At 45.2% G+C, this 25,730-nt stretch overlaps 1 protein-coding gene across 3 annotated transcripts; it reads left to right on the forward strand.

Annotated features, from left to right (window-relative positions):
• Positions 1-17,833: 17,833 nt before the first annotated feature.
• On the forward strand, positions 17,834-23,280 carry LOC117350714 (olfactory receptor 11H12-like). 3 transcript variants are annotated; one of them, XM_033925225.1, is made up of 2 exons: positions 17,834-18,078; positions 22,216-23,280. In XM_033925225.1, the coding sequence occupies exon 2, from the start codon at positions 22,340-22,342 to the stop codon at positions 23,159-23,161; it is 822 nt and encodes a 273-aa protein (XP_033781116.1). In that variant the 5' UTR covers positions 17,834-18,078; positions 22,216-22,339; the 3' UTR covers positions 23,162-23,280. The 3 variants fall into 3 exon arrangements, with proteins under 3 accessions (XP_033781116.1, XP_033781119.1, XP_033781118.1); XM_033925228.1 differs by having other exon boundaries at positions 17,834-18,050; XM_033925227.1 differs by lacking the exon at positions 17,834-18,078 and adding an exon at positions 18,095-18,365.
• Positions 23,281-25,730: the final 2,450 nt, after the last annotated feature.

Raw genomic sequence — 25,730 nt, forward strand, 5'->3', positions numbered from 1 at the left:
CGTCCCCAGCCCCCAAGACTCACCAGCCCCCCTGCTGATTCTCAGCTTCCATCCCCAGCCCCCCTGCCAATTTCAGTTTCCATCCCCAGCCCTCAGGACTCACCAGCCCCCCTGCTGATTCTCAGCTTCCATCCCCAGCCCCCTTGCCAATTTCAGCTTCCATCCCCAGCTCCCCTGCCGATTCTCAGGCCCCCTGCCAATTCTTAGCCCCTCCTGCTGATTCTCACCCCCCCTGCCGGTTCAGTTACTTACTCGACTGGATGTGGAATCGCGGAGAAGAGAGGAGAAATGCAGAGACAGACAGAGCCAAAAAAATACCCTTTGTTTCCGAGGTCCGCTGCACGAGTTCTGTTCGCTCCCCCCTCGACGCTCCCATGTCCTTTGTTTCTTCTGATGTAACTTCCGGTTTCGCAAAACTGGAAGTTACATTAGATGGGAACGAGTCCGGCAGCCAGCAGTGAAAAAAGAATGAACTTTTTATCGGAGCTGAATCAGTGAGTGATTTTTTACAAAAATGAACCGATTCATTTCCTTGTAAATGTTTTGTCTCCTATCAGGGGAGTAAATATATTTTCTTTGAACCTGCCCAATTAGGCTTTTTCCTTGAAGGTAAAGGAATCTCTATACAGTCCGAATGATACAGGTTACTTATGCGGTATTTAAATTTTTGGATAGGATAAGATCTAGCTGCTCTATTTTTTTAATATTTTCATTTTCTTTTGTATATGTCCCCTTTCCCGAGGGGCTTTATTTCATCTTGTCTCCTCTCCTCAGGTTGTGGACTGTATTAGATGACTTATTATGGATGTTTAATTTTTAGTTCTTAGTTTGTATTATGACTAAGAGAGTATTATATTTCTGTATTTGCCTTTAAACATCTTTGTATATAGGATGTATTAAAATGATAAATAAATAATAATAAAAAAAATAAAAAAATGAACTGATTCGAATCGATTCACCTGATTCGAATTGATGAACCGATTCGAATCATGAATCGGGCAGCACTACAGCAAACTTCCTCAATGATAACTTTGAAACTCTGACCTGCTTTACACGCTGTGCTACCATGCATGGCTGCTAGCATAGGCAATTCCTCAGCAGGGAAATCTCCATCCTTGCTACTGGCTCTCTCTCAGCTGTTCCTCTCTTCCAGCTCCATCTCAGCTGTCCTTCTCCTAGCTCTCCCCTCTGAGATGAGGCCCCCCCTGGGGTTCCAGGTACGGGCACTACTAAGGGTGCTACCGTTTCCTCCGCGCTGGGCTCATGTTCCGTTAATTTCCCCTGAGACTCAGTGAGACTGTCTTGGGCCCCTAAAACCCCTGGATCTACTTTCCCCTCTTGACTATCAGAAGAGCCAAAACCCCACTCTCCCCGCCTTGAAAGGGGTAGTTGAACCCTTTCATCTAGCTGTGGTCTACAAATTCTTTCACAGATAAGCTGAGTGACCTTTTCTCCAGCATTCACCCGAAAAGGTGCATCACTAAAGTTAAAGAGAAGCACACCCACACTACCCCTGTAGTCAGGGTCTATCACCCCTGCCCCTACATGGATAAAATGTGTCCGAGCTAGTCCCGATTGGGGTGCTACTCTTAGATAACATTTCGGTGGAGGTGAGACCGTAGATTTGTCTGAACTACCTCTCTAACAAGAGCTCCTCCCTGCTCTTTCTTCCTGGCACAGGGAGCAAACTAGAGGCTCTTGGGAAGTGTAGTTTTCTGTACTGCAATGTTTCTGGTTTAAACCTAGGTTCTGTGGAGGGAATAGGGACTTGCCGGGTGCTTGGCACAGGATTTCTATTGCCCTGCCACAATATATATATATATACTATATATACACACACACAGATATGTACACAACCTAATCAAGTTTAAAGTTTATTTATAATTTTTTATACCGCTTAATCAAACTTCTAGGCGGTGTACAATAAAAAATACCATAAAAACAAATTAAAGATTAGAGACACTAAACAATACCAGGGTATATTAGTAAAACACGACGTGACATATAGACTTACTTCAAACAATAGGAAAAAGAGGGCAAGAACTACAATCTTTGGAGAAAAGAGCACAAAAAAGGAAAAAATAATGGGTGAGGGTAAAAACGACAAAGCCTTGTTTTAGTCCTTAAAAGGACAGTTATTGTCCAAAAGTATCCTGGAACAAGAATGTTTTTAACTTGGATTTAAATTGATTTAATGCGGATTCGATGCATAAGTGATTAGATAACGAATTCCAGAGAGAGGGTGCTGTGACAGTGAAATTATTAGATCTCAACGTGTTGATTGACTTTAAAGATGGTGCAACAAGGAGATTCTGTGACATAGAACGAAGCGATTTAGAAGGACTATAAGAGATTAAGAGTCTGCTAATGAACTCTGGTTGATTGCTCAAGCGTATTTTAAAGGTTAAAAATAGGATTTTGTAGGTTGTTGAGGCTCTTCAGCTTGGAAAAGAGAAGGCTGAGGAGAGATATGATTTAAGTCTACAAAATCCTGAGTGGAGTGTAACAGTTACAAGTGAATCAATTTTGAACTCCATCAAAAATTACAAAGACTAGGGGACACTTGATGAAGTTAGAGGGAAATACTTTTAAAACCACATAAGCACATAAGCAATGCCTCTGCCGGGTCAGACCTGAGGTCCATCGTGCCCAGCAGTCCGCTCACGCGGCGGCCCAACAGGTCCAGAACCTGCGTAATAATCCTCTATCTATACCCCTCTATCCCCTTTTCCAACAGGAAATTGTCCAATCCTTTCTTAAACCCCAGTACCGTACTCTGCCCTATTACATCCTCTGGAAGCGCATTCCAGGTGTCCACCACCCGCTGAGTAAAGAAAAACTTCCTAGCATTTGTTTTGAATCTATCCCCTTCTAATTTTTCCGAATGCCCTCTTGTTCTTTTATGTTTTGAAAGTTTGAAGAATCTGTCTCTCTCCACTTTCTCCATGCCCTTCATGATCTTGTAGGTCTCTATCATGTCTCCTCTGAGTCTCCGCTTTTCCAGGGAGAAGAGCTCCAGCTTCTCCAATCTTTCAGTGTATGAAAGGTTTTCCATGCCCTTAATCATTCGTGTCGCTCTTCTCTGGACCCTCTCAAGTATTGCCATATCCTTCTTAAGATGCGGTGACCAATACTGAACACAGTACTCCAGGTGCGGGCGCACCATTGCCCGATACAACGGCAGGATGACTTCTTTTGTTCTGGTCGTAATACCATTTTTAATAATACCCAACATTCTGTTCGCCTTCTTCGCGGCTGCTGCGCATTGCGCCGTTGACTTCATTGTTGTATCCACCAGTACACCCAAATCTCTTTCAAGGTTACTTCCCTCTAATACTAATCCCCCCATTTGGTAGCTGAACATCGGGTTCTTTCTCCCTATATGCATGACCTTGCATTTCCCTACATTGAATTTCATCTGCCATTTATTTGCCCACTCCTCCAGTTTGCTTAGGTCTCTTTGTAGGGCCTCACACTCTTCCGTAGTTCTGACCCTTCTACAGAGTTTAGTGTCATCCGCAAATTTTATAACTTCACATTTCGTCCCCGTTTCCAGGTCATTAATAAATACATTGAACAGCAGCGGTCCAAGTACAGACCCCTGCGGAACTCCACTCGTGACCTTTCTCCATCCCGAGTAGTGACCCTTCACTCCAACCCTCTGTCTCCTGCCTGCCAACCAGTGTTTGACCCATCTGTGTACGTCCCCTTCCACCCCGTGGTTCCACAGCTTCCTAAGTAACCGCTCATGGGGTACCTTGTCAAAGGCCTTTTGGAAGTCAAGGTAGATGATGTCTACAGGTTCCCCTTTGTCCAAATGGCTGTTTACCCCCTCGAAGAAGTGCAGTAAGTTTGTTTGGCACGATCTTCCCTTGCAGAAGCCATGTTGGCTCGCTTTCATCAGCCCATTTTTTTCTATGTGCTCACAGATGCTGTCCTTTAGGAGGATTTTTTTTTTTTTTTACTCAGGAATGCATTGCCAGAGGTTGTGATAAGAGCGAATAGTGTAGCTGGTTTTAAGAAAGGTTTGGACAAGTTCCTGGAGGAAAAGTCCAGTCTGTTATTGAGAAAGACATGGGGGAAGCTACTGCTTGTCCTAGATCAGTAGCATGGAATGTTGCTACTCCTTGGGTTTTGGCCAGATACTGGGGACCTGGATTAGCCACTGTGAGGACAGGCTACTGAGCTTGATGGACCATTGGTCTGAGCCAGTAAGGCTATTCTTAGGTTCTTAACCTACTGCACCACACCTTCTCTGGTGGTCCTGTGCACAGCATAGCAGTTTTGAAAAGGGCTCTGTATCAGCCAATGACAGAATTTCCTATCTAGGGTGTCACCTCCCAACTGAGCAAAATGTACAGCTATGACTTTGCACAGTGCAAACTCATAGATTCTAGCTCATACTGACTCATTTGTTTTGAGCATAACAAAAGATCCACAGTTCTATAAATCAGAAATACAAAAGCAAAAATAATATAGAACAGATCGTTCATGGCTAGAGAGAAAGGACAGCTACCTACCACATTAAATCAGTGAAGAAAAAGAGACCTCAGAGCACAAATCTCATTAGCTCAGCCCAAAAGTCTTAAGTAAAGGATATCAAACAATTATAGGTCTCAGAAAAACTCCTCATTCAATGCTTGACAAAAGGCAGCAATGTACTTATCTCATAGCTGTGTCCTGGGAGTCTTCAAACAAATTACCAAAGCCAGTTACAAAATCAAAAAGCTATTATGTAGTCCATCAAAAATACTGCTTGCTGCCCTGTTTTTCACAGAAGCTATTTCAAGGGCTGAACAAATTATACCATCTGGACAACATTTAAAAAATAAATAAGGAAAAAAAGAGAAAAAAAAAAATCCCAGCCAAAATGATAATGATATAAATAAATCAAAGGCTAAAACATAAACCTGAAAGCTTGCTATGAAAACAATGTAGAAACTGCAGTGATAACCAGAAATTCTAAATGAGTAGAAAATTATATGAATAACCAAACTGGTATGAACATACAGGCTGGAGGAGGTCTGTGAAGACACAAGCTGGAAAGAGTTTGTAGAGAAAATGTATACATGATGTGTGTAGCTGAGGTATGTGAGTCACCAAACTGAAAAGTGTACGTAATTAAATGTGTGGGTGGTATTGATGTCATTTTACTCACAGAGGAGCTTGTGTTCTTCTGTTATTTCCATCAATGCTGACCACCAGAACTCAGAACCATTCTACTTATACTCACATGTACTATTGATAACAGACAAAACACCCAATATCATTTGTAAATCCCCTGAGATTATGTTAAGGATAAACTGTTATATGAAAATAATCATAATTATAAAATCAAAGAACAAATTATGCAATAAAATCCTCTACTAATTCAACGTTTGTTGAAAGTGGGTCATAAATAATATTCAGTATAATTACTCCACTTTTAATTTAGAGAGCCACTCTCAATGGAAGAAAAAGCCTCAGTTTTTCTTAGGGTAGAGCATAAATGTTCCAACCTCCTCCACCAACATCATCGGCTAAAGAAACTTCCAGAAAGAATGTGCAAATTACCACATTTAACTCTAACTGCAGGACTGAAATAGCTCTTACTCCAAATTTGTGAGGAAACAAGTGATATTTAGATGTGAGCCAACATTTCACGGTCAAAGGACTGTTTCTTCAGGGCTTAACATTCACTATCCTACAATTTTTTAAGCTGGTTTGAATGAGCAAGCAGCTTAAAAAATTGGAGGATAGTGAATGATAATAAGCCCTGAAGAAATGGTCCTTTGACCATGAACGTTGGCTCACCTCTAAATATCACTTGTTTCCTCACAAATTTGGAGCGAGAGCTATTTCAGTCTTGCAGTTAGAGTTAAATGTACTAATTTGCACATTTTCTCCTTAAGTTTTTTTAGCCGATGATGTTGGTGGAGGAGGTTTGAGCATTTATGCTCTACCCTAAGAAAACCTGAGGCTTTTTCTTCCGTTGAGAGTGGCTCTCTAAATTAAAAGTGGAGTAATTATACTGAATATTATAAAATCCTCTACTCCATGATCTCCAAAGAAAGAGGTATCATTAGAACATAATTTCACTATTTATTCATGTACGTTATTACAGAATTAATGACTTCTGTTGTGTGATCATGTCCTCTGCTAATCCTTAAGGATTTTTAATGGATGGTGTCTCACTAGGGACCTTCTAGTGAGCTGAAATCTTAATCCTTTATAAGCATCAGCAACAGCTCAGGTCTTGGGAAAAGAAGGTAAGAGTCTCATTAGCCACCAAAACCGAAGTCTTAAAGCTGAGGGAAGACTCCAAGGTTTCCTGGTCTCAACCATAGAGCCCTTCCTTATTGCGGCTTCTGGTACTGAAGAGTGAATGATCAAATGCATCTCGATGTCCTGGAAGCTAAAGAGCCTCTCTTACAGTGAGTACCATAGTGATCAAATGTCTAGAAGGCTTCAGCTTTTTCCTCTCACCACACTACATAGTATATGTTCTTTCTTAATTATGGAAGCATAGACAATAAATACAAAATATTTGGATGCACACCTCCTTGCAAATCATATTGAGGGATATGGGTAATCAGGGTCTCCATCTGGGAGCACCTGGCTTGGCCTCCGCGTGTGCGGGTCGCCAGAATAGATGGACCTAAAGTCTGATCCGGTGAAGGCGTTTCTAGTAAAGTATTGGGGTTCAAGAAGGGATTGGGCAACTTTCTGAAGAAAAGGGGATAGAAGAGTACGGATAGAGGACTACTGCACAGGTCCTGGACCGGATGGGCCTCCACGTGTGCGGACTGCTGGGCATGATGGACCTCTGGTCTGACCCAGCGGAGGCAATGCTTATGTGCTTATGTACCCCCTTTTTACAAAGCTGTGCTAGCAGCTGCCACTGTTGTAGAGATTTAAAGGGCTTTGGGGCTATTGTCGTGTGGCAGCTACTAGCATGGCTTTGTAAAAGGGGGGAGCATATTACCTTGAAAATCATTGATGAATTCAATGAAAACAATGCACACACACACACAAAAAAAAAAATCACTCAATGTATCACCTCACAAGGAGAAAAAAAAATACCTCAGCTTTTAACTGGAGGCAAATTGACAGCACTATTGCTGTAAAAACAAACAAACAAAAAAACATTGTGGATAAAAAAAACCTCCTTAATTTCTACTGCTCAATACATTGTATTATTCTTGATTTGACCATGGCTTTAGCTGACATAATTTAACTACAAAGCAGTTATATGACACCCGGGGCCCATCATTTTTTGACACCCCCCATCTATATCAAAATATTATTTTTAGTAACAATCCACATATTGCACAAGAGTGTACCTAGGAAAAGGCAGCATCTTAAACACTGCAGTGAGCACTAGAACACCAACACATACATTGTAAAACTAAACAAGCCAGATCCCACACAGTTAATTGATCCTGTTAAATGCCAACTAAAAACTACAGATCCTCGTCTCCCCACCTCAGCTGAGGACTTTGTTCTGCAAGTTTCACCTAGTTTGACGTGATGGCAGAAGGCAGAAGGTGAAAGCGAGCCCAAGGCTGTAGTGGGAGCAGAGGCCGGATCAGCCGGACAATTCTTCGATTGCAAGATCTGAGCCCGGTTTAAGCGCCCAGGGAGCTGGAAAGGGGAAGGATGAAGAACTCGGATTCGGGTCTGAAGTACAATTCCAAGACAGAGGGCCGCTGATGAGGAGGATCAAGATGGCCGCTGATTGTCTAAGCTGAGCGTCACGCGTTGGTGAGCTCTTCACATGCTTTCGGATCGCTGGGAAAATTTTCTACAAGATGCCCAAACGGAGAGGTCGGAGCACGGCTGGGGCCTCGCGGAGCTCTGGTGAACCCGGGCTGGGTAATATTGAGGAGCTGATCCGTCGTATGCAAAGTTCCCTACAGTTGGAGGTGGTCCCGCTAGAGATGCCCCGAACAGGCAGAACGGAGGCGATCTCCCTGGGACTTGAGACCATGCTAAGCCCCGACACAAGGGCCCCGCCCCCACGCTCTCAGGTTACCAGCTCCCCGCGGGCAGGGGAACTCTCCAAAGAGGGAGTATGTCCTGCCCTGGAGGCCGTTGTGAATCATGGAGGGAGCAGGGATCCAGACTCTCTACATTTTGAAGAGAGTCTGTATGAAGAAACTGAGGAGTCGACAGCAGAGGAGAATGGGCAGATCCAGGAGAGTGTTCAACAGGCAGTTTCACCAGTGGGAGAAGCGTCTGCAGTCTATTCTTTCCATCTCAAGAGACCCCGTGACTCCGTGAGGTAACACTAGAAGCTATATGGGTCCTGGTTGCTAATATTCCTAATTTGTTAAAACCTCAATTAAATCAAATAGAAGAAAAAATAAAACATCACGATAAAGATATTCAAGATGTGAAGAAGGAAACAATAGAGCTTAGAAAAGAGTTTGTCAGCATTAATCAGGAGTCATCTAAGTCCAAACAAATTTATGAAACATTAATTAAAGATAATACCAATCTTAGGAGAAAGTTAGAAAACTTTTCCCGTGGAAATAATCTAAGATTGGTAAATTTTCCTAAGGTCTTAATGATTACTCCTCGGAAGATGCTGAAAAGATACATGATGGAAATTTTGGGTTTGTCTGAAAATATGATACCACTATTTACATAAGTTTACTACCTTTCTATTAATCAACGGAAACAACAACAAGAGGTTGAGCAGGAAAATTTGGATGTGACCATGTTACTGGAATCCTCGAATATTGAAAAGGCAGTCCCAGCAATCCTATTATTAACAGTGGCATTGGCCCCGGACAAAAACTGGTTACTGAGACTCTTCTTTAAAAATAAACTGAAAATATTCTTAGGAATGCAGATACAAATGTATCCTGATCTCGCCAGAGAAACCCAGAGGCGTCGTAAATAATTTCTATTATTAAAGCTAGGGGTGTTGGCCTTAGGGGCAACTTTTTATTTACGTCACCCATGTAAATGCATAGAATATTATTCTTCTCAGAAATTTGTTTTTTTTGATCCTTCCCAGCTGGTGACCTTCCTGTCATTGTCTTGCTTGGAAAAAGAAAAGGATGATAAGATTTAGCCCTAGATTGGATGTTTGTTGGATGTGAGTCCAGCTTAGATCAATCTTAGCATTCTTTGTTTTCTTTCTTATCTTAAACTGTCCTTTGTACATCTAGATCCTCAAAGTGGACTTGAGTTTAAAATTTAAGTAATATAATGAAGTTTTTGCTTTTTTCTTTTTTGAAAACATGGATACGTATTACTCACTTGCTTCTTAGTATTTTGGACTTAAATATGATGTACATGGTTATATATCCTTAAACTTAAATTTTACTTTCTGTACAAGTTTATACTTGATAATTAATTATAAAATGATAAATAAATAATAAAAAAGTATGTCCTTTTCATACACACAGAACAGAGATACACCCTCGCCGAATATGGAATAATCACAAACTAAAAATAGAAATATGTAGACAAAAATTAAACTGAACCGCCAAGAAATCAGACTCTGCATACAATGAAACACGACAACACCACAAAAACAGTGACACGTCCCCTAATACTGTGCAAAATATAAAGACAATAGATGTAAATTTGAGAAAATTGATACATAACAATCACCACTTTACAAATTAACAAATAAAAATAAAAAAATAATCAATAATAATAAAATGTTAAGCGCGCATGCGCACTCGAAAGTCATGTTCCCTGTTCCGTCGCGACGGCACGAGTGCGCATGCGTGCTTAATGTCACAGTCTCCTTTTTTTCAAGCCGCTGCTAGCGACGCGTCGGAGCTGGACCCCCCGTTGACCCTCCCACCACTAAAAAGCTGACAACCACCTAGCAGGAGCAGCAGCGTCGCAGGCACACTAAATGCTGCTTCGGGTCTTCTACTGGCCTAATTTCCTGTGCCGCGTCCCTCAGGGACGCGGCAGAGGAAATTAGGCCAGTAGAAGACCCGAAGCAGTGTTTAGTGTGCCTGCGACGCTGCTGCTCCTGCCGGGTTTGTCAGCCCTGTAGCGGTGGGAGGGTCAATGGGGGTTTCGGTTGTGCCAGGTTGGCGGCGGCGGCAGGGGGGGGAGTCAAGCAGGTGGAAGAGGAATGGGAGGGAGGCAGGCAGGCTGCCATCGGAGGAGGGGTGGGGGGGTTCAATGGAAGGCAGACAGGATGGCATGCGGGGTTCCATGAAAACATGCTGCTCAGGGGGATGGGAGGCAAGCAAGCAGGCAGCAGGCATGGGGGGGGGTTCAGTGGAAGGGGAATGGGAGGCAGGCAGGCTGGCATCGGAAGGGGGTGGGGGGTTCAATGGAAGGCAGACAGCCAGGATGGCATCGGGAGGGGGTTCCATGGAAACTTGCTGCTCAGGGGAATGGAAGGCAGACTGGCATGGGGGGGGGGTTCAGTGGAAGGGGGATGGGAGGCAGGCAGGCTGGCATTGGAGGAGGTGGGGGTTTCAATGGAAGGCAGGCATGCAGGATGGCATCGGGGGGGATTTCCATTGAAATATGCTGCTCAGGAGGATGGGAGGCAGGCAGGCTGGCATGGGGGGGTTTCAATGGAAGGGTTATGGGAGGCAACGGAGGGGGTGGGAGGTTTTCAATGGAAGGCAGGCTGGCATCGGAGGGGGGGAGGAAGGAGGCACTGGGGGCACTAAGGACATAGAAAGGGGCACTATGGACATAGGAAGGAGGCACAGGGAGATTCACAGACAGAAAAAATGACAGACAGGCAGCATGCAAGGAGAGAGAGACAAAGAAAAAAAATACCCAGACAGACAGACATCTACTCTAGCACCCGTTAATGTAAAGGGCTTAAAGACTAGTGAGAAATAAGAAAATACCATTTTACTGGACTAATCCATTTTTCAATTAGCTTTCAGAGGCCAAATCTTTCTTCAGAACAGTACAGTATACTGCTGTTATGGTATCCTGTCCTGAGGAAAGGGGTTTAGTCCAAAAAATTGCCTTATTTCCATTTCCTATTTATAAACTTTTATCAATACAGTTACAATACTACTTGATTCTAAGTAAAGCAACAAAAAAATATCTCTACCCTATTGTCGTTTCTGCTTTAATCATCTTCTTTGCTCTCTTCTTTCTATACAGCATTTGTCCTCTCTCCCTTCCATGCAACATCTGCCCTCTCTTTGCCCCTTCCACCCAGCTTCTGCACTCTCTCTCTACCACTTCCATCTACTGCTCACACTCTCTCTGTCCCTTCCATCTACTGTCCACCCTCTCTCTCTTCCATATGGCATCTTCCCTCTTTCTATGTCCCTTCAATAAACTGTATATCTGAAGTCCCTTCTCTCCATTGCACATGATTCATTTAAGCTTCACCCCTCTCCATTTTTCTGTCTCCACCCCCTCCCCTATGCTTTGGCATCTATCTCTTTTTCTTCTCCTTTCCTTCCTTCACACTCCACACCATGGTGTGGTATCTCTATCTCCTTCCCTTCCCTCATGCCACGGCATCTCTTCCTCCCCCTCCATGGTCTGGTATCTCCTTTTCTTTTTTCCTTTCCCTCCCTCCCATGGACTTGGCATCTCTGGTTCCTCTCCCTTGTCTTCCTTTTCCCTACTTCCCTCTCTCCCCAATTGGGTGCTGCTGCTGCAGCATGTCTCCCCCCTTTCCCTCTGCAATATTTCTACCCTCCTCCCTTCCCTGTACAGCAGCAGCAGCATGTCTCCCTCCTTGCCTTTGCAGCATTTCTCCCCCCCTTACCTGTACAGTATTTCTACCCTCCTCCCTTCCCTGTGCAGCATTTCTACCCTTCCCCCTTCCCTGTGCAGCATTTCTACCCTCCCTCCTTCCCTTCCCAGCATGTCTACCCTCTCCCCCTTCCCTGCCCAGCATGTCTGGCCGGCTCCCCTGCTGAAAGCCGCGGGTGTCCGCTCCTGGCACGATCCGTGGCTGCGTCGGAAGCCTTCTCTCTGACGTTGTGACGTCAGAGGGAACGCTTCCGACGCAGCTTTAGATCGCATGAGGAGTGGACGCCCACGGCTTTCAGGAGGGGAGCCGGCCAGAAGATGAGCAACACCGGTGAGCACCCGCAGACACCCCTTTACTGTTGCTGCTACTGGTTAAGGAAAGCAGCAGCGGAAGAATAGGGAGGGTGGCCGGCTGTGCACTAGAGAGTTGCGCAGGGACAAAAGTCCCACCCGTCCCCGTGAGGAATCCCTCCGTCCACACCCATCCCTGCGAGGAATCCCTCCATCCCACCCGTCCCCGTGAAGAATCCCCTCCGTCCCCACCCGTCCCCGCGAGGAATCCCCTTCGTTCCCGCCCATCCCTATAAACTTCAGAAATAGTTATTTCATTTAATTATGCTACTGAATTAAAGGCTCTGGTAGAGACCCATTTACAAATAAGCAAAGACACTTTATTAATTTGGAAATATTAATTGGGAAGAATACATACTTTTTAAACGGGTTTCTACCAAAGCCTCTAGTGTAAATATAAAATATAAATACTCAGCTGATGAGAACCCCCAAGCTGTCAGCTGAGGAATTCCTTTGCAGTTGGCCGGGGGTCCCTTTTGCAAAGCTTGGCAGGCATCAGTAGCATCCCTGAGTCACAGATGCTGGCACATCAGTGGCTCATGGATGTTTACAGCGACTGCCGTGCTTGGTGAAGGGGAGTTCTGGCTGTCTCTAGAGGAGATCCTCTGCTGGCGGTGCTTGGGGGATCCCCACCAGTCACAGCAAGGGTCAGCAAGTACTTCAACACTGTAGAAATAAAACCAGAAATGCATTTCCTTTTCTTTTGAACACAATACAAAGACATCTGCTATATACATTTCCCAAAGCTAACATATTTTAGTCAATAAATTCAGTTCTTTACCTTTGTTGTCTGGAGACTTATTTTTCCATAAAGGTGGTCCCAGTTTCTTTTTTCCGCTTTCCCATCTTCTGTAAATTCTTCTGTTGCTGTCCATTGGTTCCTCCTACCATGGTCCAGCATTTATCCCTTTCTCATCTTTCGCCCCTGCCCACCAGTCTCATGCCCATTTCTCCTTCTATCACCCCTCTCCAGCAACATGCCACATCTCTCCCTCCATTCCCTTCACCACTATGTCCAACATTCCTCCCTCTTGCATCCATTTCAATCTGTCCGCTCCACCACAATATTTCTCCCTCTCATCTGTACCTCACTCCCTCCCTATGACCAAAAATTCTCCTTTCTTCCATTCCCCGTGACACAACCATCTCTTTCCCTCCCTTCCTCTCTCCCAAGTCCATGCCTTCTGTGTCCAAAAACACATTCTCTCCCCCACCTCAGCATCTCTTTCCCTCCCTTCCTCTCTCCCAAGTTCATGCCTTCTGTGTCCAAAAACCCTTTCCATCCCCACCTCAGCATCTCTTCCCCTCCCTTCCTCTCTTACAAGTTCATGCCTTGTGCCCAAAACGAACTCCCTCCCCCACCTCAGCATCTCTTTCCCTCCCTTCCTCCATCCTCTTCCCCAAGTTCATGCCTTGCATCCAAAAATGCACTCCCTCCCCCCTTTTGTGTTCCACGTTTGCCTCCCAAGCCCATCTTAGTAACTTTCTCAGCAAAATGGAGCTCGAGCCAGACTTGTCTTCTATTTCCTGCCTGCCCTGCCACGCACACATAGCCAACCGGAAGTCTTCCCCGATGTCAGCACTGACGTTGGAGGGCAGGCTTTGCTTAAGCCCTCCCTCCGACATCAGCGCTGACATCGGGGAAGACTTCCAATCGGCTATGTGTGAGCGGCAAGGCAGGTAGGAACAGAAGACGAGCCTTGCGGCTCGAGATGTATTTAACCCCGCAGGTCCCCCGTTGTCCCCATTCAGCTCTCTCCTGTGCACCCGCTTGGGGCGTGCACCTGGGATGGACCGCCCCCCCCCTAGGTACGCCACTGCTACAAAGAGATTTATCTTAATCAAAGAGCTTCAAAAGTCCAAATGTTAGCTTATGATGTTCACTGCTTGTTGATATTCTAACCATGAGTCTCAATTTATTTTCTGTAATGAAATTTAGGTCCCCAGCCATATTTATTGCATCCAGTGTAGCTGATATTGGCTAGCGTTTTGCTTTATCAAAGAAGATGTTTCAGTATTCTTAACTTTCAAAATACAACAATATTCAAGATCCCTAACAGTAGTCATATTGCTTCACAATATTCAATTGTAATATTAAATGTTATCTTAGAAACATAGAAACATGACGGCAGATAAAGGCCAAATGGCCTATCTAGTCTGCCCATCCGCAGTAACCATTATCTCTTTCTCTCTGAGAGATCCCACGTGCCTATCCCAGGCCCTCTTGAATTCAGACACATTCTCTGTTTCCACCATCTCTTCCGGGAGACTGTTCCATGCATCTACCACCCTTTCCATAAAAAAGGTATTTCTTCAGATTACTCCAGAGCCTATCACCTCTTAACTTCATCCATTGCCCTCTCATTGCAGAGTTTCCTTTCAAATGAAAGAGACTCTACTCATGCACATTTATATTACGTAGGTATTTAAACATTCTATCATATCTCCCTTCTCTCACCTTTCCTCCAAACTATACAGATTGAGATCTTTAAGTCTTTCCCCTTATGCCTTACCACGAAGACCACACACTATTTTAGTAGCCTTCCTCTGTCTAGACCGACTCCATCCTTTTCATATCTTTTTGAAGGTGCGGCCTCCAGAATTGTACACAATATTCTACATTAGGTCTCACCAGTCTTATACAGTCTTATACAGAGGCATCAATACCTCCTTTTTCCTACTGGCCATACCCCTCTCTATGCAACCTAGCATCCTTCTAGCTTTTGCCATCACCTTTTCAACCTGTTTGGTCGCCTTTAAGATCATCACCCAAGTCCCGCTCTTCCATTGTGCACATAAGTTCTTCACCCCCTAAACTGTATCGTTCCTTCTGTTACAATTTAGGGGGTGACAAACTTATGTGTACAATGGAAGAGCAGGACTTGGGTGTGATTGTATGTGGCCAAACAGGTTGAAAAGGTGATGGCAAAAGCTAGAAGGATGCTAGGTTGCATAGGGAGAGCTATGGCCAGTAGGAAAAAGGAGGTATTGATGCCTCTGTATAAGACTCTGGTAAGACCTCATTTAGAATATTGTATACAATTCTGGAGGCCGCACCTTCAAAAAGATATGAATAGGATTTAATATTGTTCAGATCATACAGGTATTCTCACTGCTTATTATTTTGTGCCTAAAGACTATGAGAATGGCAGAGGGATTTAAAGAAGAAAATCATTCAAATAAAATAAAAAATAACAAAACATTTTTCAGAGATAATTAGGCACCCTGGGGGTTCTCTCATGCTTTAATGAATCCTTAACATCAGTATCATCATCTTTATTTGATATACTGCAAAGTCATTAAGTATATCTATCGTGTTTCCCTGAAAATAAGACAGTGTCATGTTAATTTTGGGCTCATAATTAGCACTAGTTCTTATTTTTGGGGTATGCACATGATCATCTCTCCCTTCCTCTCATTCATCCCAATTCTTCCTCTTTCCTTTCTCTCCCCCACATGTGCAGCATCTTTCCTCACCTCCTATCCCCCTGTGCAGCAGAAGTTTGCCCAGTTTCTATTCATACTTCCCACTCTCCCATCCCTCGTGTAGCAGAACCTTTGCCTAGCTTCTATCCATCATTCTCTCCCTCCCATCCTATGTACAACAGAACCGAGTGAGCCCTACCTTGATCCAAAGCAGTGTTGGGCTCGCTCGCGGTCGGTCGGTGGGGAGGGAAGGATGAAGGGTCAGCAGGGGTTTGGCTGTGCGGGGGGGGGGGGGGTTTGAACACTTGCTGCCGGCAAATCCTGGGACTAGGGTTTATTTTTGAGGTAGATCTTATTTTCGGGGAAACACGGTAAGCAGTTTACAATAAAACTCAAGGAAAGAGGATAGACAAGACAATACAAGGGAGACAATATAACAGAAGTGGTACAATAATAATATTAAAATTTGTGCATTACTAGGAAACAAGAGATAACATTAGAATAAAGATAAGAATATATACAATGAAAGAGGGGACAATTGTCACATAGACATGGGCATTGCTGCTGAAACTGGCTACAGGTTGAAGTGAAGGCCTCAATGAAGCAGAAGGTTTTCAGGGCAAATTAGAATTTATTAAATGAAGCCTTGGAGTAAATATAGAATGGAAGTCTATTCCAGAGCAACAAGGATAAAACTGGAAAACAGGAATCACACATTCAATCCATATTAGTCTGCATTCAGGTTGGAATAACCCAGAGTTGCTTTTGAGAAGAGTCCAGGATAGAGTATAAGGAATTGAGAGTCAATACTCTTTGAAAATAAGGGAGAAACACCTGTTTGCGCCACAAAATAGTTGAACAAAGGAGTTTTGAACTATTTATAATTGGAGAAGTTGTGATTGTGGCTGGCCATGAAGGAGTGAATTCCAGTAGTCCAAATATGAAATAACAAAGGAATGGTCAAGTATATACTTTAGTGCATAAGTACTAGCAGGGTGACTAAGCACTGTTCTGTAAGGGTGTGCTTAGGAAAACCCAGCCATATCCTCCTTTTGGAGGACTCTCCAGGTGACCAGACATTAAAAACAAAAAATGTTGTTTGGATTTTTGAAGAGGGTCAAGTTTGGAGCCATGTGTGGATGTGACATATGCTCGGAGGCCCTCCAGACATGTTCCCAAGCTCAAGGGTTAGGCCAGGACAGGGCTGGTGCAGAACAAAGTGGGGCTGGGGCAGGACCACATGTCCAGTTTTTAGCTCCACAAAATTTGATAACCCTAGATATGCTAAAGTAGCAAAGCCTATATTGCTAAGGTGTGCCTCCCACTTATGCATATAAAGTTACTCATGTTCCTGCTACATTTATGTGACTACAAGTATGCTGGCTCTATGGCAGAGGGAACTCTAGGTTCATAAAGCTATGATACTCCAATATTAGGTCAGGTTATGCTAATATTCTGTAACATAATCTGTTGGCCCAGAAGACATTAAAATAGGCTGTTACCCCATGCATTGGAGCATCTAAATGGAGGTGACCTGTTATAGACTGGAAAACTCATTTAAACCCTGAGTGATGTCTACAGTAGTGTATTGCTTCGTAAAAGGTTTGTTCACTGTGGGCATGCTGAAATATCAAAGAAATTGTGCATATCCTAACCTGGACATCTCAATTTCTACCTAAACGTCCGATACAAAATTGAACCTCGCTGAGAGACAGGAGAGTAAAGTGTAATGCACAAACTCACTAGATTCAGTAGCACTCCCACACAGGAATTACATTGATCCATTTGAAGGCCAATGTTCCTTATGAGGTGCATGAGAGTCCTCCATCCAAGATCCTATGATGGGGCGCACAACACTCATATCATAGTTTTGATGAGGGATGGCAGCCATTTTAAATAACTATCATTTGCCCAGAGATAGTACACACACTTGATAGTTCACACAAGGGTACTAATGTGAGCAGGCACACGCTATGGGAAAGAGTATGCACACTACTCCCTCCCCCTCCGATTCTATAAAGGATGTGTGCAATCCTGAGATGCATGTTCTCACAGGGCTGCCTCTGTCCCTAGCGAGGAAGCCGTGCCAGAAAAGGGAAATAGGGTTAAAACCCTTGAAAGTATTCCTAAGCCTGCTAAGAAGAGTCCCAAAGCAGCTCCTAGGAATATTTACAAGCCAAGCTATCTAGCAATGAAACTTCCTAAAGCCCTGCCTAAAGCGGGCAGATCTAGTTTATCTTTACATAAGCCAGTTATAAGAAAACAAGTGGAAAGACTACATCTCCCAGCAGGCATAGAGCCAGGGAAAGGAAAGAGCAGGGCTGGAATACAAGCCACTCCCAATCAGGCTCAAACTGGTTTAAGCCAGATGAGAAGCTCTCTGTAGGGAGGATTAATCAGCTTCCTGCAGGGAAAGAAAAGGTAGTAGTTTTCTCAAAGCAGGGGAGCCAGCTCCAGAAGCAGTTGGAGGGCCAGCCTCAGGGTACATACCTGCTCCCGACACAGCAAGCCAGAGCCAGTTAGCAGATTGCAAGTCACAAATTGCCAGCTCAGAGAATCAGGAAGCCCAGGCAGAGGTTGGTGAGATAGAAGCCACAGGGAATGGTGAGTCTGTGTTTGGGCAAGACACTGAAATGGCTGATGAGGACCTTGCTTATAATATGGAGATAGAAGAAACTGAATTGCCCTTTATAGAAGGAATGGAAATAAGCTAATCTTTTCCTGGTAAAGAGAGCTGGAATAAAATTTGGACTGTGTACTAGATTAAGAGAAGGCTGAAATTTTTGTTTGAAGAAAACTTTACAGTTGGGACACGTTTTTATTCTCTTTTGAGATAGTTGGGCTTGGAACTGACAATTGTTTATACTTTGAATACTGCAATGATATACCAGGTAATACAAACCTGAAGAAGCCTGTTTGAAAGTGTGTTTTGATTTTTGATCACTAAATTATACCAGGAAATTGCACCTCTGTCATTGGACCGTTTTTTGTTTTTTTTTATTGTTCCAATACCAAGCTACCAACAGAACCTAATGTTGAGGTTGAGGTTTTGTGTGCACTGGGTAAGGCCACTTGCTGAGCCCAGCTTGGCTGCGCCCGGTCACAATGTACAACATACAGTAATTGGTTAATGAGCTATTAACAATTGTTGCTGCTTATTGGCACCAATTAGATTAGAAGTTGCACCCACATGTGCCTACAAACGATTACATAACACTGGGCAACCAAATCCCATACTATGTGACCCAAAAGGGAGCCCAGCCATGAGAGAGGTATGGGAGGGTCAGGGGTATTCCAATCATGTGGGTGAAGTTATAGAATACCAGAATATGCACCCAACTTGCATGTCAGGATTTATAGCAGGTTTCAGCTGGCGTAAGTCCTTGCATTCAAAGTTGGGTGCCTTTTACACAATAACACTGAGCACTGATTCTTTCCAGTACCTAATTTTTGACACCATTTACATAGTAACATAGTAGATGACGGCAGATAAAGACTCAAATGGTCCATCCAGTCTGCCCAACCTGATTCAACTTAAATTTTTTAAATTTTTTCTTCTTAGCTATTTCTGGGCAATAATCCAAAGCTCTACCCAGTACTGTGCTTCAGTTCCTTCTGCCGAAATCTCCGTTAAAACCTACTCCCAGCCATTGAAGCCCTCCCCAGCCCATCCTCCACCAAGTGGCCATATATAGACACAGACCGTGCAAGTCTGCCCAGTAGTACTGCCCGATTCACAATTCGAATCGGTTTGTTTTTGTGAAAAACCAAACTCAACGATTCAGCCTCGATTGAAGTTCATTATTTTTTTCATCACCGGCCACCAGACTCGTTCCCATCTAATGTAACTTCCGGTTTTGCAAAACCGGAAGTTACATCAGAAGAAACAAAAGGACATGGGAGCGTTGAGAGGGGCGTGAGCAGACCTCGTGCAGCAGACCTCAGAAGCAAACAGAATTTTTTGCTGGCTCTCTCTCCGCATTTTTCCTCTCTTCCCCACGATTCCACATCCATTTTTCCTCTCTTCCACACGATTCCACATTTACTGAATTCAACCCTACAGAGTGTGCAACATTCATTGGACAATGATTTTAAGAAAAAAGAACATGAGAACAAAAATGTTTTGGTTGCCCACTCCTAGTCTTGAGAGACAGGCAGGTCCCCTGGGGAATCCTGTAGAACTTGCTTTTCTCTTGTAATTTAAACCACAATATTGTTGTACCATCCCTGTATATCTTAGAGAATGTTGGGCTTCATCATGATTCCTGAATTTGAAATAATCTCTGTTTTATTGTCTAGTCTTCCAGTTAATTCATCTATAATTTAACAAATATATTAAATTAAAAAAATATATTCCATAAATGTCATGATACAGAATATAAACACCAATGTATGGAAATCCCAATGAACATAAGAATTGCCGCTGCTGGGTAAGACCAGTGGTCCATCATGCCCAGCAGTCCACTCATGTGGCAGCCCCAGGTTAAAGACCAGTGCTCTAAAATGAGTCCAGCCTCACCTGTGTATGTCCCAGTTTAGCAGGAACATATCCAGCTTAGTCTTGAAACCCTGGAGGGTGTTTTCCCCTACCACAGATTCCGGAAGAGCGTTCCAGCTCTCCACCACTCTCTGGGTGAAGAAGAACTTCCTTACGTTTGTATGGAATCTATCGCCTTTCCCTCTTGTTCACCCTACCTTGGAGAGTGTGAACAGTCTGTCTTTATCTACTGAGTCTATTCCCTTCAGTATTTTGAATGTTTTGATCATGTCTCCTCTCACCAATCACATTGTCAGTCTACTTAAAGTTAGTGAGCTGATAAATTATTAGTAAAAGGGTGAAAAGACTTCAAGTGCTCACCAGTGCCAGATGTTACATAACTCTGGTTTGGTCACCACAATTGTGAGCTATCAGTCTTTTTTTCAAAACCACTGGTTATATATACTATTAAATACTTTGAGCTACATATTGACATTACTTTTTGCTAAAAACTGGTGGGCGAACAGCAAAATTCTATATTATTTCTCAACGGTGGGTTGATGCTGTAGATTGATTTAAACTTTGAATGGTAAACTTTGAATAGCTCCTGTGTTCTCCAAAGCTATGGGGAACTTCTGGGCTAATATCTGCTGCCAAAGCTCCTAACAATATGAAACGGGAGTGCTCCATTGAGAAAAAATAGAGAATTTTGGTAAAAGGCCCTGGCTGTTCACCCACCAGTTTCTAGCAAAAAGCTAAGTAATTGCTAAATGTCAATATGTAGCTCAAAGTGTTTAGTAGTTTTAACTAGTGAGTTTGAAAAAAAAAGACTAATGATAGCTCAGAAATGTGGTGATTGGACTAGATATCCGGAACCGGTGAGCATTTGAAGTATTTTTCACCCCTTTGCTACTAATTTATCAGCTCACTAACTTTAAGTAAACTGACAATGTGATTGGTGAGCTTATACAACCATTGGGATTTCCATACATTGTTGTTTATATTTGTCTCATTGACACAGAGGTGAAGGATTTTATAATCCTATATAATAAAACCCTAGTCGCGCATGTGCACTCCTTTCTGCGTGCTTCCATGATCCGTAGGTCTGTGGCCGCAGGAGTGCGCATGCGCGAGTCCCCAGCCTTACATCTACCTACACTCGCCGGCAGGACTCGCCGCCAGTGCTGGATTCCCTGCTCTACAAAGACGGGGGTCGTAGGAGGCCCAAAATCACCCAAACTCATAGCCACATACCGGCACAAACCTCCCTCCAGCGTTGGCAGGCGCAGCACGCTAAACAGGCTGCTTCGCGGCTTTCTCCTGCCGGTGAGTCTCCTGCTGGTGACGTCATCAGTGATGCGACAGAGGGACTCAACTGCAGGAGGAAGCTGCAAAGCAGCCTGTTTAGCGTGCTGTGGCTGCTAACGTTGGAGGGAGGTTTGTTAAGGTCATGTTGCATGGGAGGGAGACATAAGAGAGTCACCACGGGTTGGGCTGGGAGGATAGAGAAGCGTCTGCCTCAGGTGCTTCAGGCAGTAGCAGTGTTTACAATTCACTGCTGTTGCTGGCTTCAGGCCTTCCTCTCTGGCGGGTCCTGCCTAAGGACTCATCAGAGAGGAAGACCTGAAGCTGGCAAAAGCAATGAATTGTGAATGCTGCTGCTGCCCGATGAAGTTCAAGGAGGAAAGGGAGCAGAGGAGGAGAGAATGGCTTGGAGGGAAGAAGACATGCAGGGCATGGAGGGAAGGAGGAAGGTATGCCAGACCAAGGGAAAATGAAGGAGGAGATGCCATATGGAATAGAGAGAGAGAGAGAGGGAGGACACTGGATGGAAAGAGAAGAGAACAGTGAATGGAAGGGGCAAGACAGAGGGGTAGAGAGAGAGAGACAGACGCTGAATGGAAGTGTGGGGGACAGGGGGAGCAGACATTGGAAGGAAGTGGAGAGGAGAAAGAAAAAAGGGCATATGTAGGATTGAGGGAAGAGGATAGAGTTAGAAATAAAGATAGAGAGACAGGGGGCCAGGGAGAGACACAGACAGAAAGAATGACAAGACAGACAGCGTCCAAGGAGAGAGACAAATAAAAAAAACCAAACCAGACAAACATCTACTCTAGCACCCGTTAATGTAACAGGCTAAAACACTAGTAATATAGAATATCAAAGGATATCATGTGTATAAGTTCTGGACAAGTATGCTTAAAATCAGAAGAGATTAAAAGAGAAACTTTTTTCTGTATTGTGACTTTTCTTGTTCCATACAGGTTTCGAAGAGGTTGGCAGGCTGCAGAAGGCAATCGCACAGGAGTGAAAGAGTTCATTCTCCTTGGACTTTTCGGGAACGACAAAGTACAGACTGGTCTTTTTATATTATTCTTAGCTGTATATATGCTCACCATAATTGGGAATATTGTAACCATCATTTTGGTTTGGTCCGATCCTCGCCTACACAAGCCCATGTACATCTTTCTCTGCAACTTGTCTTTTATTGAAATATGGTACACAACAAGCACTGTACCCAATATGCTTTTTGGTATGCTAACAAAGAATAAAGTCATTTCATTCACTGGCTGCTTCTTACAGTTTTACTTTTTCTTTTCCTTGGGTACAGCTGAGTGCTTTATCCTTGCCGTCATGGGCTATGATCGATATCTAGCCATCTGTCATCCTCTACACTACAACATTTTAATGAGCAGTAGAATATGCTCCAACCTTGCTATTATCTGCTGGATTTGTGCTTTCCTCTGGACTGCGGTGCCTGTAATATTAATTGAGCAGCTGCCCTTCTGTGGCCCAAATGAGATTAACCATTTCCTGTGTGATCCAGGGCCTCTACTGGAACTTTCATGCTTGAAGAACTATGGCATAGAAATGATGTACTCTATATGCAACTCGCTGATACTTCTCACTACCTTCTCCTTTTCCTTTATCTCTTATGGCTTCATTATAAAAACCATACTCAGAATTCCTTCTTCCTCTGGTCGTCATAAGGCCTTTTCTACCTGTGCCTCTCACCTCATGGTGGTGATCATGTTCTTTGGATGTGCTACATCTATGAACATGAAGCCCTCGGGGAACCACCCAGTTGATGCAGATAAGGTAGTAATTGTGTTCTATACTGTTGTGACTCCATTGCTGAATCCAATAATCTATACCCTAAGGAACAAGGAGATCTGGAATGCAGTGAAGAAGATCGTGTCGAGCCATTAATCGTAACAGAAATGAACAAATTTTAGTTTTCAGCCCTTCTTTACCTATCACTCCTAGTACAAATCATGTTTATTTTGGGTTTCTCTACTCTTTCAATTCACTGTTCTAATTACCGTATTTTCACGTAGATAACGCAAACCCGTTTAAAATGCGCACACGGGTATAGCGAGCAGAAAACACAAATTTATGTACAGAAATTTTTATATACCGTGCACACCCGTATACCGCGCATGCTGCCCGACTCTCCTTTCACCCGCACCGACTCTCCACTGGCCACCCCGACTTTCCTTTCACCGCCCCGACTCTCCTCTCCCCCTTGAAGTCCTGTTCCCACCCTGAAAGCCTGATGCCCCCCCCGACGTCCGATTCACCCCCCCGCAGGACCGCTCGCACCCCCACCCCGAAGGACCGCTCGCACGCACTCCCACCTGCACCCGCACCCCCACCCTGAAGGACTGCTCGCACCCCCACAGCCTCCTGACCCCCCCATCATGTAGAAGCTCCTACCGGTGCCTGCTGCTTTCTCTTGGCGGTCCCGGCCCTTCCGTGAGCCCTGCGCCTGCGCTGCTTCCTCTTCCAGCGGTTTGCCCTTTCTCTAACGTCAATCCCTCTTGCCCCGCCGACTCCCCGACTCCCCGACACGATCGGGGCAAGAGGGAGCTCAAGCCCTCTTGCCCCAGCCAACCACGGCACCCCCGACACGATCGGGGCAAGAGGGAGCTCAAGCCCTCTTGCCCCAGCCAACCACGGCACCCCCGACACGATCAGGGCAAGAGGGAGCCCAAGCCCTCTTGCCCCGCCGACTCCCCAACTCCCTGACAATATCGGGCCAGGAGGGAGCCCAAACCCTCCTGGCCACGGCGACCCCCTACCCCCACCCCGCACTACATTATGGCAGGAGGGATCCCAGGCCCTTCTGCCCTCGACGCAAACCCCCCTCCCCCCAACGACCGCCCCCCCCCAGAACCTCCGACCGCCCCCCCAGCCAACCCGCGACCCCCCTGGTCGACCCCCACGACACCCCCACTCCCCTTCCCCGTACCTTTCTGTAGTTGGCCGGACAGACGGGAGCCAAACCCGCCTGTCCGGCAGGCAGCCAACGACGGAATGAGGCCGGATTGGCCCATCCGTCCCAAAGCTCCGCCTACTGGTGGGGCCTAAGGCACCTGGGCCAATCAGAATAGGCCCGGGAGCCTTAGGTCCCTCCTGGAGGTGGGGCCTGAGGCATGTGCCCAAGGCCCCGCCCCCAGGAGGGACCTAAGGCTCCCGGGCCTATTCTGATTGGCCCAAGCGCCTTTGGCCCCACCAGTAGGCAGAGCTTTGGGACGGATGGGCCAATCCGGCCTCATTCCGTCGTTGGCTGCCTGCCAGACAGGCGGGTTTGGCTCCCGTCTGTCCGGCCAACTACACAAAGATATGGGGAAGGTGAGTGGGGGTGTCGTGGGGGTTGGCCAGGGGGGTCGCAGGTCGGCTGGGGGGGTGGTCGGAGGTTCTTGGGGGGGGCGGTCGTTGGGGGGGAAGGGGGTTTGCGTCGAGGGCAGGAGGGCCTGGGATCTCTCCTGCCCGTAATGTAGTGTGGGGTGGGGGTAGGGGGTCGCAGTGTCCAGGAGGGTTTGGGCTCCCTCCTGGCCCAATATTGTCGGGGAGTTGGGGAGTCGGCGGGGCAAGAGGGCTTGAGGTACCCTTTTGCCCCGATCGTGTCGGGGAGTCGGCGGGGCAAGAGGGTTTGACGTTAGAGAAAGGGCGAACCGTTGGAAGAGGAAGCAGCAGGCGTAGGGCTCACAGAAGGGCCAGGACCGCCAAGAGGAAGCAGCAGGACACCGGTAGGAGCTTCTACATGATGGGGGGGTCGGGAGGCTGTGGGGGTGCGAGCGGTCCTTCAGGGTGGGGGTGGGGGTGCAGGTGGGAGTGCGTGCGAGCGGTCCTTCGGGGTGGGGGTGCAAGCGGTCCTGCGGAGGGGGGATGAATCGGACGTCGGGGGGGGGAACTATGTAAAAAAAATTTTATATAGCGCGCTCACGCATATACCGCGCAAGGTTATGCACGGTTTGTAAAAACACGTATAACGCGCGTGTTATATGCGTGAAAATACTGTACTAGGTTTTTTTTTAAGTGTACCTTTGCATTAGTAATAAATAGGCCCCATGGCATAAAATGAGACCTAGAACAAATAATCAAATCTAATCTAAACAGGATTTCTTAATTGAACTTCTCCAGAATAGGTTCAAGGCTGTTTACAAGTTATATCATATAGAAGAAGCAGGTTGACCTGTCATAAAAGGGAGAGAGTTAAAAAAACAAAACATTGTGGATGATGATTACATTTTTGCAAGGGAGGAAGCAGTTACAATACATTGAGGAGGAGGCCTATGTAACAGCACAGGGAAAAGTTACATCAAATGGAAGTTAGGGAGGAAGAATTGTTACAATAGGGAGAAGTCTCAGAGTACTGTTGAGGGAGGCTATTTTGTTCCAAGACGGCTCGTTCTAACAACTCCTATGTAGAACGCCCCTTTTACCTACATTATCCAATCCCTGACCCTCCTTTTGGCGTGAGCCCCTCCCCTTT

This window comes from Geotrypetes seraphini, chromosome 16 (assembly GCF_902459505.1).
Source record: "Geotrypetes seraphini chromosome 16, aGeoSer1.1, whole genome shotgun sequence".
Taxonomy (NCBI): Eukaryota; Metazoa; Chordata; class Amphibia; order Gymnophiona; family Dermophiidae; genus Geotrypetes; species Geotrypetes seraphini.